Raw genomic sequence first — 18,166 nt, 5'->3', positions numbered from 1 at the left:
TGATGGCTAGTATGGAAAGTACTGCGGGGCAGGGTGTTGTGAAGGGGGTCGGTAACGCCTTCTGAATGGTATTGTGTTAACAAAGGGGAGAAGATGGTGCGAAGGATTGTGTGTTTTTTTATTAAATAGTGTTAAATATTTTTTTTGATATTTTATTTATTTCGTCTTCTTGCCACGACTAAAAAAAATACTTTTTACATTTGATATGAAGTGCATCTCGTGCAGCAGTATGTAATGGCTGAGGTGAGTGTTGTAAGTGCATCATATTCACTATAGCGATCAGACATTAAGTTGAAACGTAAAATGTTTGATTGTGCTTCCTTTTTGCTGATTGTGCTTCCAAATGTGCTTCCTTTTTGTTGATTGTGTTTCCGATTGTGCGTCCTTTTCTATAAAAGTGCTTCCGTCAAATTGTTTATTATTTTAATATAACACCTATATCATCCAAGGTACTAATACTTATAAATGTCTTATAGAATGGTAAAATTAAATTATACACGACATTAAAAATATCTGCTTCCATGCAGCTTTAAAACACGTGTACGCAAACATGAACTTGTTTAGGAATGTAATTTTATGCAGACATTAAAATATATCTACTTCCATGCAACTTTTTAAAACACGAGTACGCAAACATGAGAAGAGAATATTACTTGAGTGTTAGGACACTGAAAAATTTCTGGTCCGCTAAGATGGAATAATAAAAATTTTTTTTTTCAAATTATCATTACTGTAACTATCACAACCACAACGATAGTATTGATAACATATATTTTAGTTAAAACTTATAAATTATAAGACTTTAAGGAGAAATGGTGGTTACAACAATGAAATGACTGTGGATTTTGTGGATTTTTGTGGATTTTTGTGGATTTTTGTCTATAAGGGTTATAATAATGATGGTACGGGATAGGAACTCGACCTTACATACACTAACGTACTTTAGAAACCTACACACGATGATGACATCCATCAGATGAAATCAAGATGGCGGTCTCCTCTAAATAAGATGGCTGCCTCCAGCAGATGATAGTATATATTTTTTATTTTGATAATAAATTTATTTAAATAATGTTGCGTAACGAAACATTGTAACAGGGGTGAGTGGGGTGTTCTATAACGATGTCATTGAAACAGAGGAGTGGGGGGGGGGGCAAGATGGTGTATTCGTAATGTAGAGGAGTGGGATGTTCGATGCATAGGTTTTTTAATTAAATTTTTAGTAAATAATATATTTTTATTAAATTTTATTTTGACTATTTAATTTTTTCATAAATTTATTTATTTTTCATTAAAATCGGATAATAAATAAAGATTTTCAATATGGCGGTCGAAACAAGAAATGGCAGAATGTTCTAGAAAACAAAATGGCTGTCGGGGTCAAAGGTCAAGGTCAAATCCAAGATGGCCGACGAAAGTGACATAATCCAAGAGGGCCGTCGTGACTCCTTAAATCTAAGCCTTAATAAATGTACGAATTGACAGGTATAGGGATTTACAGGTTAAATTAGAACTCCGCAAAAGAGGAGAATTGACCCTCCCTGCAGATCTTGTGCCCCCCTTTGCGGATCTTGCGCCCCCCTTTGCGAATCTTGCGCCCCCCTTTGCGGATCTTGCATCTCCGGATATCCTACAGCAGAAAAAAGGGGAATATTTTCTCGAAAAGGGAAATTTTCTCTCGAAAGGGAAATTCTCCCTCGAAAAAGGGAAATTTTGGTCCAAAATGAGCTCTTTTGAGGTGTTTTTGCCGCCGGAAGTGATGTAATCCAAGATGGCCGCTGTGGCTTCCCGGCTCCCCCACCCCCCACCGGTGTGCCAGGACCTACTATATATACCTACTAATCTTCAAAGCACCAACCTTTCAGTTAAAAAAAAAAAAAAACCTCTTCAGACTAGCATCCAACCACAACATTTCTCAGATCAGAAATCCAGAAGCTTACTACAATTATTTAATACTAGCTGATGTACCCGGCATTGCCCGGGCTGAAAACAGGGTGAAGGGGACCTTTTTCGAAATCAGATGTAATTAGTAAATGTATTCTTAATTTGAATGTCAAGTGTGCAAAATTATTTATATCACTATCATATCCCGACAGACGTTGTTCTGCCAGTGTATAGTTTTTTACCTGTATATACCAAAAAATTGGTGGTCTGTATGTAATCTATACTTTATAAAACACTATAGAAAAAAGCTGCAAATAAGAGATTACTAATATTGAAATGTTTCCATTATCTATCTAATGCTCAGCATGCATTGCAATGCCTCATTCAGTTTTGTTTTGTAATATGTTTAAAGTAGTTACACATATACAATTCATCCATCCATATCTCTAAATATATATATTTATCTCTATTTACATCTATATATATGTATCTCTCTATCTCTATTTATCTCTTTATATCTACATATATACCTATATACCTCCAACTATCTCTAACTCTTCTATATATAAATCTCTATACAGTGTTATAAATTTAAATATCTCTTGTTCTAACCCATTTGATTCTCTATACCTCGCTCTATTTCAACTTATCTCTCTGTCTCTCTCAATCTCACTCAGTATATATATCACTCTATCTCTGTCTCTCTTTTATATTTAAATTAATTGTCTCATGCGTGCGCACTAAGACAACAAAAACAGACGAAGTGGCGCTATACAATATGAAATAAAGAGATTTTTTTTGAAACGATACGTGCTCAAACTATTGCAAAATAGTTATACCGTCTCAGAATTCTTCACGGGCATCCGACTCACCAAAATTTAAAAGTATGAAACTGGGAATATGGATTAAAATATGACTGGTTTGTGGCGAATGGGAAAAACACATTTTGTTGTGTTAAAGGATGCCGATTTGCAGGCAAGTTACCGGAAAATGTGACACTGGTGATGGGAGCTGTAGAAACATGCATGCCTGAGGGAATTTGAGTGGTGGCTGCTGGGATGGGAGGGGTTGAAACTGCGATGAGTGATTGAGATGTTGATGTTAATGAAATGGGCGGAACCTGCCTTGTTTGGCACCAAGACACGTGTGTCGGGTTGCCTTATTTCCTGGGGAAATTCCGGATTTTCACTCTCTACATTTCCTAGTGATTCCATTCCTAGGTTTTCTGTCTTGGCAATGTTGGCCCGAAGGTCCTGTTGAGTTTCCAGTTTGGCCGCCCTAGCTTTCAATTTAATTTGGAAGTCGTTTGTCTGTTGCAGACAACGATTTAGCTCTGTTAGATAAACACCATTGAGCACATCTGCGGAAAGTACCATTATATTTTCCAGTCGTCTGGTGACATGCTCTAATAGCATGTGTCGCTTTACATTGGGCAAATTCTATTACACATCTGAATAACTCACGAAAATGTCGTAAAATTTGTCGTAATATTTGGAGCAAGCTATGTTGAATTCCTCGAGTATTTATTAATTTAGATTAGGTACTAAGGTAGATAACTTATCATGTACTGCGGCTCGAAGCCTCTTTCGCAGCTCTTGTGCATTTCCAGTAGTTGGTAAATCACGCAACTGCAACTCGTAACATAATTCATCTACTAGTAATAGCTACAGAGTAATCATACTGTCCGGATTCATAGTATTACACAGAACAAAATACTACACTCTTAAAATTATCTCTTAAACTTTAAACTTAGGTATAAACTTAAATCTAGCTTATGACTAAAACAATTTCTTTATTGCGTGGGAAGTGTGTGCCTTTATAATTTATTATTATTACTACTACGCGCATCGGGAAATGAACAGTGTACTCTGGGTGTAACAAGCTGTGAGGTTAGCTTGCACAACACGGTACCGACAATGAACGTCATGTCAGCCAGAAGGACTGACCTTAGCACAGTGCCTATAACTTGAGGTGTGGGGGAGGTGGGAAGGATGTATATTGTCCAGCAGACACATTTCTGTTGATAAGCCATGCGCACGACCCGACTTGTGTGGGTGGGCAGCAAGCTACCTCTCGGTGCGCGCTCAAATGTAAGCACAGAGACCGAAGTGCAGCAAAACTTATGATAATTTTGAAATTAAAGGGTCAATTTAGCTACTATGTGTATCAGTGGACAGTTCACAAATTACTTACTACAATAAGATTTTAAGTGACCAAAAAACATTACAAAAATTTTCAATTTTTTAAAATTTAAATGTTAAGTATGACTTTCAACTTAGGTATGCCTATTGACGTAACCATGCTCTGCTACCATTTTGTAGTATCCATCTTATCTTCAATATCTTAAAGAATTATTCAATAAGTAGGTAAAAAGATTTGGAAACTCTTAACACTGTGGCCATCATTTAATAACTATCAAAAGTCAACAACAGAGGTGACACTAGGAGTAAACAAAAAAAATTTAGTGACTCCCTACGAACACTTGGGAGAAAAAGGATCGTTATTATAGAATAATTAAATAAAAATAACAGTTACGTCTATCAACTTCCTTATTTTATTAATCATTGTTCCTTCTTTTTTTATAGATTAAATTTTCCTTTGTAACAACTATATTTCATTGATAAGTGATCTTACATAAATTCCTCACAATTACACTTATTATTTCATATTCTTTACCTTTATTTACGAGAGGGCCGGCCCTAAAAATTAAACAAAAATAACAATATTTAAAGAAATGAATGAAATTAACATTGCTAACTATAAAGGTTATACATATAGTCCTTGCAAAACATCATATGAATTTCCTCTCCTCAAACTGCTTTAACTGTCAGCTGTCTTAATTGAGTTAGACTAATTTTGAGTTCGTAAAGAAAATTATAGAATGATGCAGGTATCACACGGGGCTGTAGGTTGACGGCGATCGATCGAGGTAGTAGACCTAAAGATGGTAGATTCTGCTCAGGATATGACTCTAGAGGTTCTGGCAGAGGATTTTGGTTGCCCCAAACTTGGAACCCTGTCTGAGAAATAAGTCCAAATTACAAAGAATTAGAGCTGTTTCCAGACAGTATAATTAAATGGCGCAAAAGGCCAATAGAGAAAAATTAAAGGAGGGATGATGTCAAGACTTAACACAACAGGGTGTTGGTCCTGGCACTCGGGAGAGGGCATCTCGTTTCGGAAAACCCGAGCCACGATGCGCGGTAGACGCGGAAGTCTCCATAATTTAAGAAAAAATACATAAATTAAAAAAACCAAGGGTCTCTACTTTTTTTCTAATCTACTGTATGGTTAATCTAAATTTTCCTGATAGGGACTTCATCCCTATAGTCTGAGAAGACTACATAATTCAAGATGCGATGCCGATAATTCGCTGAAGACTGCAGCTACAAGAGGTACCAGTCAGCCAGGAGGCACGCACCGAAGTCCCTTCAGCGCGGGATATTGTTAGTATATCATAAGCGCGGAATCTCTAGAGAATGGGAGGGGTGTTAGGCTCTAAGCCTAAAATTACCGAGCCCACCCAAAGGTGTCAGGCATAAAATATATTAGATCTTACTGGAGTGACTGCGCGACTGAGGCGCTATCTTTTGGTGGCGAGAAGAAGTACTAAGAAATCGAGTTGTGGCCGACGAACGTGTCACTGCTAGGGGCTTATGGAGCAACCAGTGTTGCCACCTAGCGGCCTGAGATATAAGGGGAAGAAAAGTTGTCGTTACTTCCATGCGAACGCGCTAGTGTCGGCGCTGCCGACGCCCACACGTGGCGTTAGTGACCATAGCCGTCGCTAGATGTCGTTAAAGACCAGAATCGTATCTGTGGCTGTCAAGCCTGAGATGGCCTTGAATTCGGTTACCGTCCCCAGGAGTTCACAAGCGGTCATCGCTCCTGGCTTCAATTCTGAGAAGAAATGGTTGTTGAGCAGGGGGGGGGGGGGGGTGGCTTCAAAAAACGCATGGTCTGTGGGACGCAAGGCCCATGGGATTCTCCTGTCGTGTCTTGCTGCTAGTGAACCTTATACTGATTCGTGACAGTGTTAGCAGTGCTCAGCACTGCTCCACGAACCTGCTGTATGCAAATTTAGTCATGCGGAGAAATTAAGTTACCAGCCTCCGACGTGTCTATAGGCGGGAGAAATATTAGCCAGACTGCTAACCTAGCATTAGGCTGGAAAAAAAATCAGCTCGCCTCTGAGAACAGAGGCTAGGGCCTGGTAGTAAAGATATAAGATGAGTAAAAAAATAAATTTCAAAAAATATTATGATAACAAAATTTGAAATAAAACGTGCCAAAATCCCTAATCCAAGGCACATTGCATACTGTTTGATATGATGGGTTACGATTGGGAAGATATGGTGGGCTATGTTTGACTACCCTGGGATACGATTGGAAGTATACAGTATATTTGTCTGAGGAAATGTGTGTTTGAGTGTGTGTATTTGTGTGAGAGGTGTATATTACTGATAACTAAAAATGGGAGGGGAGAGGAAAACAAATTAATAACCTTATTTGCAATTCCTTTGTGCACCCCAGAATGTACATGCTCCCCCTATGTATATTGATATAGGCCACAAAAATATTTCAATGGAATGGTGCCTTTTAAAAAGTCGTTTTAAGTGTTTGCTTGTCCACTTGGTAGTTAAAGGGGAAGTCGCTTTTTCTTCAGATATCGTACCACAAACTAACTACAGGATCTCAATTTTTTAGACTAGTTTCAGTGAGTTGGCTGACAAAAAAAAACTTTTGATACATGATACAGATTTGGGCTGTATAGATGGGGGTGTTTTTACTTATATTATTTATGTACCTTCACATATGCCTCTTGGATCTTACATTGCAAACGAACATTCAGTTCGTAGGAAATGTGCCCAAAATTAATTGCGCTAGAATAGAATTTCGTATGTGTGTCTGTTTATTATAATGAGCCCCGTCAATGTTAACTGAAATTTTTATTCACTTGGAGACATGAGGTTGATGGTTTTATGCTTCTTCTTACCGAAAATAATTTAAAGTCATATATAACTCTTTAACTTCATATACATATCTGAAAACAAAGATAATCTACCTTTTACACAAATTATTATTTTTTAATGTGTAGTTTTAGACCATTCAGCTAGCAGAAAACATTTCCCCTATTGCAACCTACATTTACACATGGTATATGAGTCAGTTTTTGGGCACTTGGAAGATACGCGTCAAATATACAGATATTTACGTGCTACAGATCGGACTGCTTTGTATTCAGCTGAATGTACATGATCGCGTGTCCCGTACTCGCGGGTGTTTTGCGCTGAACACGGATCAGATTGCGACAGACATGAAACGTGCGGGTAGAACAACAGTCACAGCAACGCGCAGTGCTGATCCCGGGAGCGAGGCATCAAACGTTGTTTCGCAAGCAAGGACCGCTCTTTCCGCTTCCTACTGTTCCAACCATTCCCCGAGTACAAACAACCACGATAAGAAAAAATACAAAAGACATTCTGTTGTTAGAACATAGAAGCAGACTTTTCGAGAAAACACTAATTTTATACATTTATCATAATGATTATTTATTACTTGCAAATTTAATTACGTACTTAACACTAACAATGATTTATGCATTTAAATATATCATTACTGATTACATATTTGTTTTGTCAATAATAGAGTATTAAATAAATCAATACAAATATATTTACTTAATTATTTCACATTTGATATAAATATGTGTAAGATAATAAATTCGTACTAAATATTCCACACGTTCGAGACAAAGGAAATTTATGTAAATTGAAGCAGTAACTACAAGAAAATTGGGAGCAACTTCAGTTAAAAATTTTATTTATTAAATATCGTTTCATAATTAAAAATTAAAAGCCTGTGCATTTTTAAATCTTCCATTACTAAAGTTTTTTTAGGGGTTATATCTTTATAATGAGAATTGTTAAAATACGGATCCAAAGATGTGATTAGGCATTAAGAAACGAAAGATCCAAACTCAAAGTATTCTTAAAAAGACATACTGTTTTAAAAATATTGTTGACTTATCATATTTACCAAGTGTAAAGCATTGTCGGGTAAATAGTGTTGCCAACTATCGCATATCGCACGAGAGATCCCTTGTCGTAAGGCTGCGCATCGCCTTCAGCCTGTGAACAGAATAGAAAAAAAATTGAAAGTAATTGCACTTGATTAAATGGTATACAAAAATATTTTAACTTAATATTTATTCAGTTATTTTATTAAAATTAGTGTAATACTGATGTGTTAATGAACACTATCTACACTTTAGTTATATAGAATATTTAGCATACCTTTAATTCTAGTCTGTTAATAACCTCATCCGAAATAAAAAATATTAATTCATAAAATCTGAATAATAAAAATTTATAAAAAAACTAATATTTTTGTATAATTGGGAATATAGTTTTATTAATACACTACATATCTTGATTATTGGCTAATATTATGATGAATAAATAATTTTATTTTCAAATGCTTATAAAAGCATTTAAGTATTTGAAGTCAACCAATTTAGAAGATAATAACTTCTGTTATTTTGCTGCTTGCAACAGGAGCGATATTTCTTGCATTAAAACTCACTGCAATAGTAGAATCAAACTATGCTTTTTCAAAACAATCTCTAAAGCGATATTTATATATTTACACGATAGGACATCGCTTATACTAAATGACCACTGCAGTTTAAAATTATGATTTAAAAGTTTGCGAAAACCATAAATATTTTTACAAAATGTAAGGCATGAAAATAAAAGAATTGATTATCTGCCCACACATACGGTTTCCAAAGCTTCAAAAGAAACTACGTCATTAGAAAATATTTCACGATAGGAGGTAGTTTATGAAAATCATTTAATAATGGACTAATGGTGGATAAATAATTTAGTTCCATGATTAGATTTAAAAGTGAATTTTAGTTGAATTAAAACAGCAAAAACACATGTTTTAAAAAATATTTTAATATGAAACGCCTGGTACAGAACCTTGAAAGCACTTAAAGAGTCTCAAATTAATGTTATGGCTACTGATTAAATTTCTTTGTTATCTTATGCTTAACGTGAAGTCTGCCAGTTACTATAGAGCCTCGCGCTTAGAGTTCATAGAGTACTAGAAGCCCCAGCGAACATCGCCTATCAGGCGCGTAGGAACCGGGGGGTGGGGGACCCAGGCGACTGCTCGGCCATAACATTTCATGGCCGGGCAAAGTGATGGTTTTTCCCAGCCATTGCATCAAATGAACAAGAGTCATTGTCTTCATTGCAATGCTAAGTGGTTTTGTGGGATTTTCTTGTCTGTGCGTTACTTTATTCTTAAAATAAAATAAGACTTTTCGATAAGTGAACAGGCACAATAAATACAGCAACTTTTCTTGTTTTCTTCTAAATATTCACGTTTCACAATGCTGTTAGCGGAAATATTATTGTGTGATATAAGACCAGTAAATGTTTCCGCTCGTTGCAGTATCTTACAGTCCGTTTTTGTCCATCCTTGTCTACCTGACCTTCAGACCCTTGCATTCAACCCGCCTCGTTTCTAACTAAGGCCGGCCATACACGTTACGGTATACCGGAGAGGTATACTTGCGCAGGTGACCTCTCCTGTATACCTGTGCAGGTATACCTCGCCGAGAGCTCACACACGTTACAGTAAACCAGAGAGGTTCTTCACTACGGTAAACCGGAGAGGTGAAGGATTTCTACAGTAGAGAAATGGCGAGCGAACAAGATGACATGATTGCTTTGGTGGGTTTGTTAGTGGTTATGAACAGTAAAAAAAGACGAAAACGCAGTACGTGGTGTAAAAACTGGCTTCAAAAGAGAAGTGAGTATACTCATACAATGTTATTGAAAGAACTGTGTTCAGATCCTTCGGATTATCGTAACTATTTGCGGATGAGTGAAGAAGTTTACAACAAATTGCTATCACTTGTAACAACCCTAATTCAAAAGAAAAACACGGTGATGAGAACAACTATCTCACCACATGAGAGATTTACAGCCACTTTAAGGTTCTTAGTAACGGGTCGTTCTTATGAATGCATGAAGTACTCAATAATCATATCACCTCAAGCTCTTGGCAAAATAATTCCTGAGACATGTGAGGCCATTTACACTTTGCTGAAAAAAGGGTATCTTCAGGTATGTACAGTAAAAATACTTACATTTAAAGACCTTTATTTTATTACTAATCATCAAATATCACTGAATTCACTCAAGTAGTTAGCCGGTATTCAGTTTCTCAGATTTCCGTTTTTGTGCTATATCCGGACGCAGAGGGGCTTGACCTTTTTTCTGTTTGCGGTCGGGTTCCATGATCGGGAGACATTGTGGTTTGCTCAGACGATTCTTCATTGCGGGGGGACTGTTGGACAGTATCTTCAGTTCCCTCCTGAAAGGGAAAAAGTATTATTATATCTTGATATCAATAAATAGGTATTTGAATTTGTATCAATAGTGAATTTGAATATTACGATATGAAAACTAACAAGATTTACCGTTATCTCATTAATAAATTACCGCGCCCCTCTTCCAGACAGGTATTTTTTAAAAGGTAATTAAATGTAGAACATAAATTGCACGAAAACAGAAAATCGAATTTTTCAACCTAAATGTACGTCAAAAGAATATTATATATTTGCTTTTGTTTCAGTTTCCTCATTCTACTGAGAAATGGAGTGACATTTCTAAGTCCTTTGAAGATCGGTGGAATTTTCCTCACTGTTTGGGTGCCATTGATGGCAAGCATATTGACATACTTCCGCCAGCAAATTCAAGATCATTTTATTTCAATTACAAGGGCTGACACATTATGGTACTTCTTGCAATAGTAGACGCTAGCTATCGATTCCTCCTAGTGGACTTTGGAACAAATGGGCGCAATTCTGATGACGGCGTTCTTCGGAATACTACATTTTAGGAAAAGTGGGAGAACGATGAGCTATCCCTACCGGAGCCAAGTAATGTTACGGAAAATTTCCAAAAAGTGCCTTATTTTTTTGTAGCCGATGACGCCTTTCCTCTCACAACAAACATTTTGAAGCCTTTTCGTCAAGCGCAGCTAGATTCAGCTGACAAAGAAATTTACAACTACCACGTTTCAAGAGCAAGACACGTTGTTGAAAATAGCTTTGGAATACTTGCAGCCAGATTACGGATCTTCCACACTCAAATCAATTTGGAACCAGAAAACATAACAACAGTAGTGAAGGCAACTTGTTTATTGCATAATTTTTTGATCGCACGACAACCAACCTCTTACGCCCCTCCAAGTAGTACATATCAAGAAAATTGTGACGGCACTATTTCTAACCCAGGTTTGGATTCCTCAGAATCAAACATGATCCCGTTGCAACGTCTTAACCAAGGGAACATAGGTAATGCTACTAAAGAGCTAAGAAATGAGTAGGGGAACCTGGGGCAAAATGGGGAAGCGGGGCATAACGGGGTACCACGATTTTATCGTCAATAACGTGCTACCACCTGTTATGTGTAGACAGAACTTAAACTCCAAAGTAAAACACAGCGCCACAGCGTATCCGGAGCCATCTTGTTGTTTGCAGTTCGTTAGAAGTGGCAGTATGCTGTTTCAGACTGTGTGTTTTGCAATGTTTACGTGATATTCCAGCGAAGGTAACTAAATATAGTTAATAATTTAAAATTTATACTTATACTAATTAAAAAGTGCATGTCTTTAGCGAGAATTTATGAATGCCATCTAATGTTTTAGATAAGTACATTTTTAGCTAGAAGGTTGTAACCAAAAATGTTTCTCAAGGGGCAAAACGGGGTACCTACTACCCCATCTTGCCCCATGTTTGTTTAACTAAATACTGAAATGACAATTTGTGATATTCTGCATAGATTATTTATTCTAAAAAAGCTACTTATATAAAATTTACAAATCAGTGTCTCTGAAATTCTAAGACATCCTGAAATTTCTCTTCGAAAACCTGAAGCTACATTGGCGGAATGGGCTTCAATAAAGTAGCAGTATCGAAGTTTTTTGATCTCTTAACAGGTTTTTGACTAATATGGCCTCACTGCCGATAAAATTTATAATGTTGATGAGACGGGAATCACTGTTTATCCCAAAGGTCATTCTCGAATTATTTCTCAGAGGGGTAGATGGCAGGTTGGTACTGTGACCAGCTGAAAGAGGGGAAACTGTAACAGCAGAAATTTGTTTTTCGGCTGCTGGTGTTTATATACAACCTAAGCTAATCTTTCCAAGGAAAAGGATGCAACAGGAGTTTCAAACAGGACTACCTCCTGGATCATGGGCTGAGGTTGAAGATAAAGGATGGATCACAAAGGAATCATTTATTTCATGGTTTAATAAAAATTTTATATTTTCTAGAGCATCCAAACAATCACCAGTGCTTCTCTTGCTTGATGGGCATGCATCTCATACTAAAAACCTTCAACTAATTGATACAGCCCGGGAAAATTGTGTTATTTTATTGTGCTTTCCTCCTCACTGTTCCCATAGTCTACAACCACTAGATGTATCATTCATGAAGCCCCTCAGCAAGTATTACGAAGATGAAGTGAAGAAATGGTTGCGTTCTCATCCTGGACGCGTAGTGACGTTATTTCAGCTTGCATCTCTGTTTGGATCAGCTTACTTGCAGGCTGCAAATATGTTGACTGCCATCAATGGTTTTCGGAAGACTGAGATCAGGCCTGTTGATAGGAATGTGTTCACTGAAGTAGATTTTATTCCTGCAGATCCCACTGACATAGGAGTAGTATAGGAATGGGGCGCCGAGCGCACGGCTTCTGGCTGAGGATTGAGGAGTGTGCCGACCGCCATCTTGGATTGTGACGTCACGGCGGCCATCTTGGATGAGTGTAACGGGACACCGCGTAACGGGACAAGTTTGACCTTGACCTTTGACCTTGACCTTGACCCCGGCGGCCATTTTGGATCCGCCATCTTGGATCCTCCATTTTGGATGACGTCATTGTGTTCTCGAAAATTCCGGTGATGTGTTTTCCGCCATTTTGAATGATGACGTCACCGTTGCAATTTTCGTTACGGCCGCCATCTTTAACTTTTTTATTTATTATCCGATTTTAATGAAATTTTTTTTAAAAATTATAAAAAAATTCAAATAATAAAATTTTAATAAAATACTTATAAAAAATATATTTTTACGACACGGAGTTTGGAATCCTCGGTTCGAACCTGACGAGGTCAACAAAAATTAAAAATGGCGCCCGATCCTTCCCTCACAGTGGACGCAGGCAGACTGATTCCCACCACTTTTTTTCAAAGAATATATATCGTCACCTAGTATGACGTCATGTCCGCCATCTTGTCTTCGATGCTGGAAGCCATCATCATTGTATCGTCGGCTAGAGTGCGCTGACGCCATGTTAGTTTAACTCTTACCCGCTAGAGTGCAGTAATCATTTATTATTGCTGTGACACCCGCCATCTTGTCATTTGGCCGCCATCTTGGAATCGTGTAATTATTTAGCTAGAAATTCGGGAAAAGTTCCAAAATTCATTAAATAAATTTGTAATCTATATACTGACTGATTAGATCGACTAAGCTCCTTGGTTCGATCCCTGGATGATACCAAACAACAACTTTAATTTTAAAAAAGTACCACTAATGTGTAAGGTTTGATAAAATAAAAACACCACAAGTTCTATTAAAAAATACTTTTATTACATACATACTACACTACTACAAGTACAAAAAAAATACACAGACAAATTACTAAAGCCTTGTGGATTTCTCGATTTCCGCATCAGCCACCCACGAATTAAAGCGAGGTGGAAAGCCCCACCACTTGACGTAGGACCGTCCATTTCTTCGTTTTATAATCTTCTCCACCAAGTACGTATCGGGATACAACGTAGGCTGAATCTCTTCGGCATAGAAGCCGCCATGGATAGGTTTGTGGTCCAAATCTTCGAGGTAGTAGGTCCTAGGCTCTGATTCACGAACATGTGTCACACGGAAAAGTTCGGGACTCCAGTTTGCAGTGAAACCTTTCTCGAAGATACCTTTCTGCTTGGAGATTCGCACAATGTCGCCGACGTTAGCTTTACGCTTTCGTGGATCTTTTTTCTTCGTGTTGGGAAAAACTGTTTGAAGCAAGCGATTGTCCTTTACGTCCTTTGGCTTCATTTTCGTGGTAGAATGCACAGTGGAATTATACTCGCTTATTAGTTTCGGCAAGATGTCAAGCCACTTGTAATTTCCGTTAGCCGTGAACTGTCGCCACATCTTGGAACGCAAAGTTCTGTTAAACCTTTCGACAACGGAGGCTTTGACGTTACTAAATGTAGAGTAGTGTTTGATGCCATACTTCTTCATCAAAGCCTTGAAGGTCGCATTGTAGAATTCTTTGCCGAGGTCCGTTTGCAGGTGCGACGGTACGCGTCCATCACGCAAAATATTGTTCATGGCCTTGGCTACGTCAGTTGCAGTCTTTGATTTGACAGGTCTAGCCCAAGCGAACTTGCTATAAACATCGATGACTGTCAACATGTACTTGAAACCTTTATTCAATCGGGAATACGGTATCATCTCAACAAGGTCCGCCTGGAATAAATCGTCAATTCCACGAACTATGACTTTGCGACGAAGGTATTTCCGTCTAGCAGGAGCATGAAGTTCGTGAGCGATTCCGGTTCGACTCATTGTATGTAGCCGGCTTCCTTCAGTTCTTCAAGTATGGAGACTATTTCGTTGATGTGCGAATAGTTTCCTACGCTAAGCGAAGCATGTAGAATTCTAAGGCGATCAACTAATTCATTAGGGTCGTCCCAATATACATAGTCAAATGTCTGACCACTTTCTAGCTTTTTTAAACCTTCGCCATGTATTGTTAGTTCACTGAAGAGATTAGCGAGAATGTCGATTTTTTCATGATCTACGTCTTTATATACACCACTATCTGGATCGTTATCGCGAAAATGTGCGTTGGTTAGCTCTAGCAGTTTTTTGTACTCTTGTAAGTCGTTGTGAGAATATCCTTTAGGCTCCCTGCGAAACAGCAATTCGTACAGACCCGGAGTCCCGCGCGTTTTGAACTCTGCTACGCGCACGATATTTCCTGGTAGAAAGTCTATTTCTTTAGCACCGAGGAACCACTTATTATGTTTTCTGTACTCTCCGTAGGTCGTGTCATTATTCCGGCTCGTAAACGATATCAGGTATGGTCGGACCATTGCATTAACTTGATGTCCCTTTTTCGGTATTTTTTTCTTGTGCATGGACTCTGTACTTGTTAAGTCCTCTTCTTCTCGATCCGGTTCATACTTTCTCTTCTTTACAGTCGGCATTTCATCTTCAACTTCTGCCTTCACAATGATGGCTGGTTCTTCCTTGTTTTTAAGTTCGTCGAGGCGACTAGTGATTGGTTTAAATATCTCCTCATTTTCCATCTCACGTGCAAGTCTGGTTCGTCTAGCAAGTAAATATTTTTCGCGAACAGACTGTATAGCTCGATGAAGGTCACTGGCCAGGTCCGACATTGTACTGGCTGAAAACTTATTGCAAGACCTCCTTTTATACTTTTCTATTCGTTCGCAGAAACTTCTTTCTTGTGTTTGGCCAAATCTGAATTTGTTGACGATTGAGATAGTGATGCTTTCAGACTACTTTGAAAAGTCCTCAAATCGTCACGTCTTTGTGCATTCGAAACTTCGATCATGTCGCGAATGCGAGAATCCGAAGCTTCCACGCGTTGGTCTATGGCTACGAGGTACTCAAGTAATTCCTTTTTCACCCCGTCTATTTTTTGAGCCAGTAGCGAAATGTATTTGCGGATAACGTCGTCATGAGACTTGAGAGCAGTACGTAAGTCTCGACTGCTACGACCGAATTTCGAAATGCTATGACTCATGTTTGGTGATAAACTGATCGAAACCTCGTCTGTACCTGCCCTTATATAGAGGCCAGTCTTTGACTATAACTAGGAATCCGTGTTCTTCTTTCCAACACAAGGAGCACATGTCTTTGAATTCCTGGAATGTCATGTCGGTGTTTACGTGATCATCATAAGCGTGGCGTAAATTAAGTTCGTCCATGCGAAACAAAACTATGACATTTGCGTTGTCTCGTAGGAGATGTTTTGGAATACGACTGTACGTCTGACACAGGTAAACGCAGTCTACCTTGGCGTGTCTGCCCATGGAAAAGTACTCTTGTATTATGCCTTGTTTCTCGCACATTACATCGTCGAAAACAAACACGGAATTGGCTTTTGCTTCGCTTGGAGGTACAACATCGGTATTATCGCTAAACGGAAAATACTCCAGACCATCCACAGATCGTAGAACAGTTGCTAGGCGCTGGTACTTTGGCTGTTGCAACGACTTGGAATACAAGTAGACATTCTCGAACCGAAGACCATTTGGTTCCTCCAGTAAACTCAGTAAAACACACGTCTTGCCACAGTTGGACGGACCCGCCATTATGCAACGTACGGCAGAAGGCAACAGTAAGCCATGTCGTGATTCACGTGCACTAAATACATCGTCTTGCGTAATGCGCACGGGCAAACAAACATCTTGCTTGACGACCTGCATTGTACTAAAGTAATTGTATAAAAGAAGCGTATTTATACTTTCTGGTCAGTTGTGCGTAATGACTCGAAGAGGTAAGAACAAAAAATACGTCGGTGCGGGACTCGTAAACTCGCTGATAAACAAACTACCATTCGAGCTACACATTCCCGGCTACAGATTTTGCTGCCCCGGCACGAAACTAGCGAAAAGGTTAGCTCGAGGTGACGTGGGCATTAATTCTCTCGACGAAAAGTGCAAGCAGCACGATATCGCATATTCATTAAGCAAGGATCTGGAATCCAGGCACAGAGCAGATCAGATACTGGCACAGGAAGCCGAAGATATAAGTAAATCGTCGAACGCGGGACTCGGAGAGAAAAGCGCAGCGTGGGGCGTATCTAAAATCATGAAGGCAAAGACGAAATTAGGAATGGGTGCTCGTCGAGCCAGCTCCATCAAGTCAAAGACTAACTCACGCAAGACCAAGAAAAGCAAGATCGGTGCAGGCGTGCAAAAAGCCAAGCAAAAATTACAGACTCTTGACAAGAAGATTATAGGAGGATTTCTTCCTTTGCTTTTGCCTGCATTGGGTGCTCTCGGTGGCCTTATCGGTGCAACGAGCGGTATAGTGCGGGCAGTCAACACTTCGAAGAATGAGCGCAAGCAGTTAAAAGAAGCACAGCGACACAATGCCAGCATGGAAGCCATTGCCATCGGTAAAAAAAACGGCGCAGGACTGTACTTGCATCCTCACAAGACAGGACGAGGCATGAGGAAGAAACGAATGAAAAAATCCTAAATTCCCTACCGAAACGACCGCTCACCAACGTAGATTTAATAAAGTACGCACGCAAACTGAAAATACCAAATTTCCGCGGCGTGTTTATGCGAGACACTTTGCCCAGCAAGCCAAAGACACGTGAGCGCGCCATAATTAATTTAGACACGTCGGCGGGTCGAGGCACGCACTGGGTGGCGTACATAAAGTCTGGAAAAAAAGCTACTTACTACGACAGTTTTGGAAATTTACGGCCTCCGCCCGAACTGCGACAGTACCTGACCCGGTCCACTACATTGTTTTACAATTACGAAACGGAACAGAGGCCTAATCAAACAAACTGCGGACACTTGTGTCTTCGCTTTTTAACAAACAAAAATTAGCTGACAAATAAAAATTACTACTTAAAGGTTGTGCAGTGATGTTAATTTATTAGTCATGTCGATAACACTTACCCTGACAGGTCACGCATCTGAGCTGCGGGCGGTTCATTTCCCGCCTCTGGATTTAGACGGAGAATGGAGCATCGGACTCGTAGATTTTCAAACGTATAATGCCATACCTAATATCGACGAAGAAAATTGCAAGATCTGCTTCCTGAAAAGTGATGGGACCGCTCATGAAATACGGTTACCTGTTGGCTCTTACGAAATTGACGACATTGCAAATTACATCAGGGATATGTTACCACAGGATGTAGACTTTCAACTGCGTGGAAATCCAAACACTCAAAAAAGCATTCTAACATGCAGTGAAAATGTCGACTTTACGAAACCTGGCACCATAGGTACCATGCTCGGATTCGAATCAAAGGTTTATGATACGGGAAGAACGTACGAATCTACACGCGCAGTAAACATTTTGCCTGTGAATGTCATAAGAATAAACTGTAATTTGGCAAGTGGAACGTATCTCAACGGAAGACTAAGCAACATGCTGCACGAGTTTTCGCCGATGGTCCCGCCAGGATAT

At 39.0% G+C, this 18,166-nt stretch overlaps 1 protein-coding gene across 1 annotated transcript in view; it reads right to left on the bottom strand.

Moving 5' to 3' along the window:
- The window catches only part of LOC134527261 (mpv17-like protein), a 520,718-nt gene that overhangs the window by 214,642 nt on the left and 287,910 nt on the right, over nucleotides 1-18,166 (bottom strand). Inside the window, exon 3 of the mRNA XM_063359784.1 lies at nucleotides 7,924-8,015. Coding sequence (XP_063215854.1) covers nucleotides 7,924-8,015 — 92 coding nt within the window. The remainder of the gene's footprint in view (nucleotides 1-7,923; nucleotides 8,016-18,166) is intronic.

Source organism: Bacillus rossius, chromosome 1 (assembly GCF_032445375.1).
Source record: "Bacillus rossius redtenbacheri isolate Brsri chromosome 1, Brsri_v3, whole genome shotgun sequence".
Lineage (NCBI taxonomy): Eukaryota > Metazoa > Arthropoda > Insecta > Phasmatodea > Bacillidae > Bacillus > Bacillus rossius.
The sequence above is the reverse complement of the archived record's forward strand: the minus strand, read 5'-3'. Positions and strand labels throughout refer to the sequence as shown.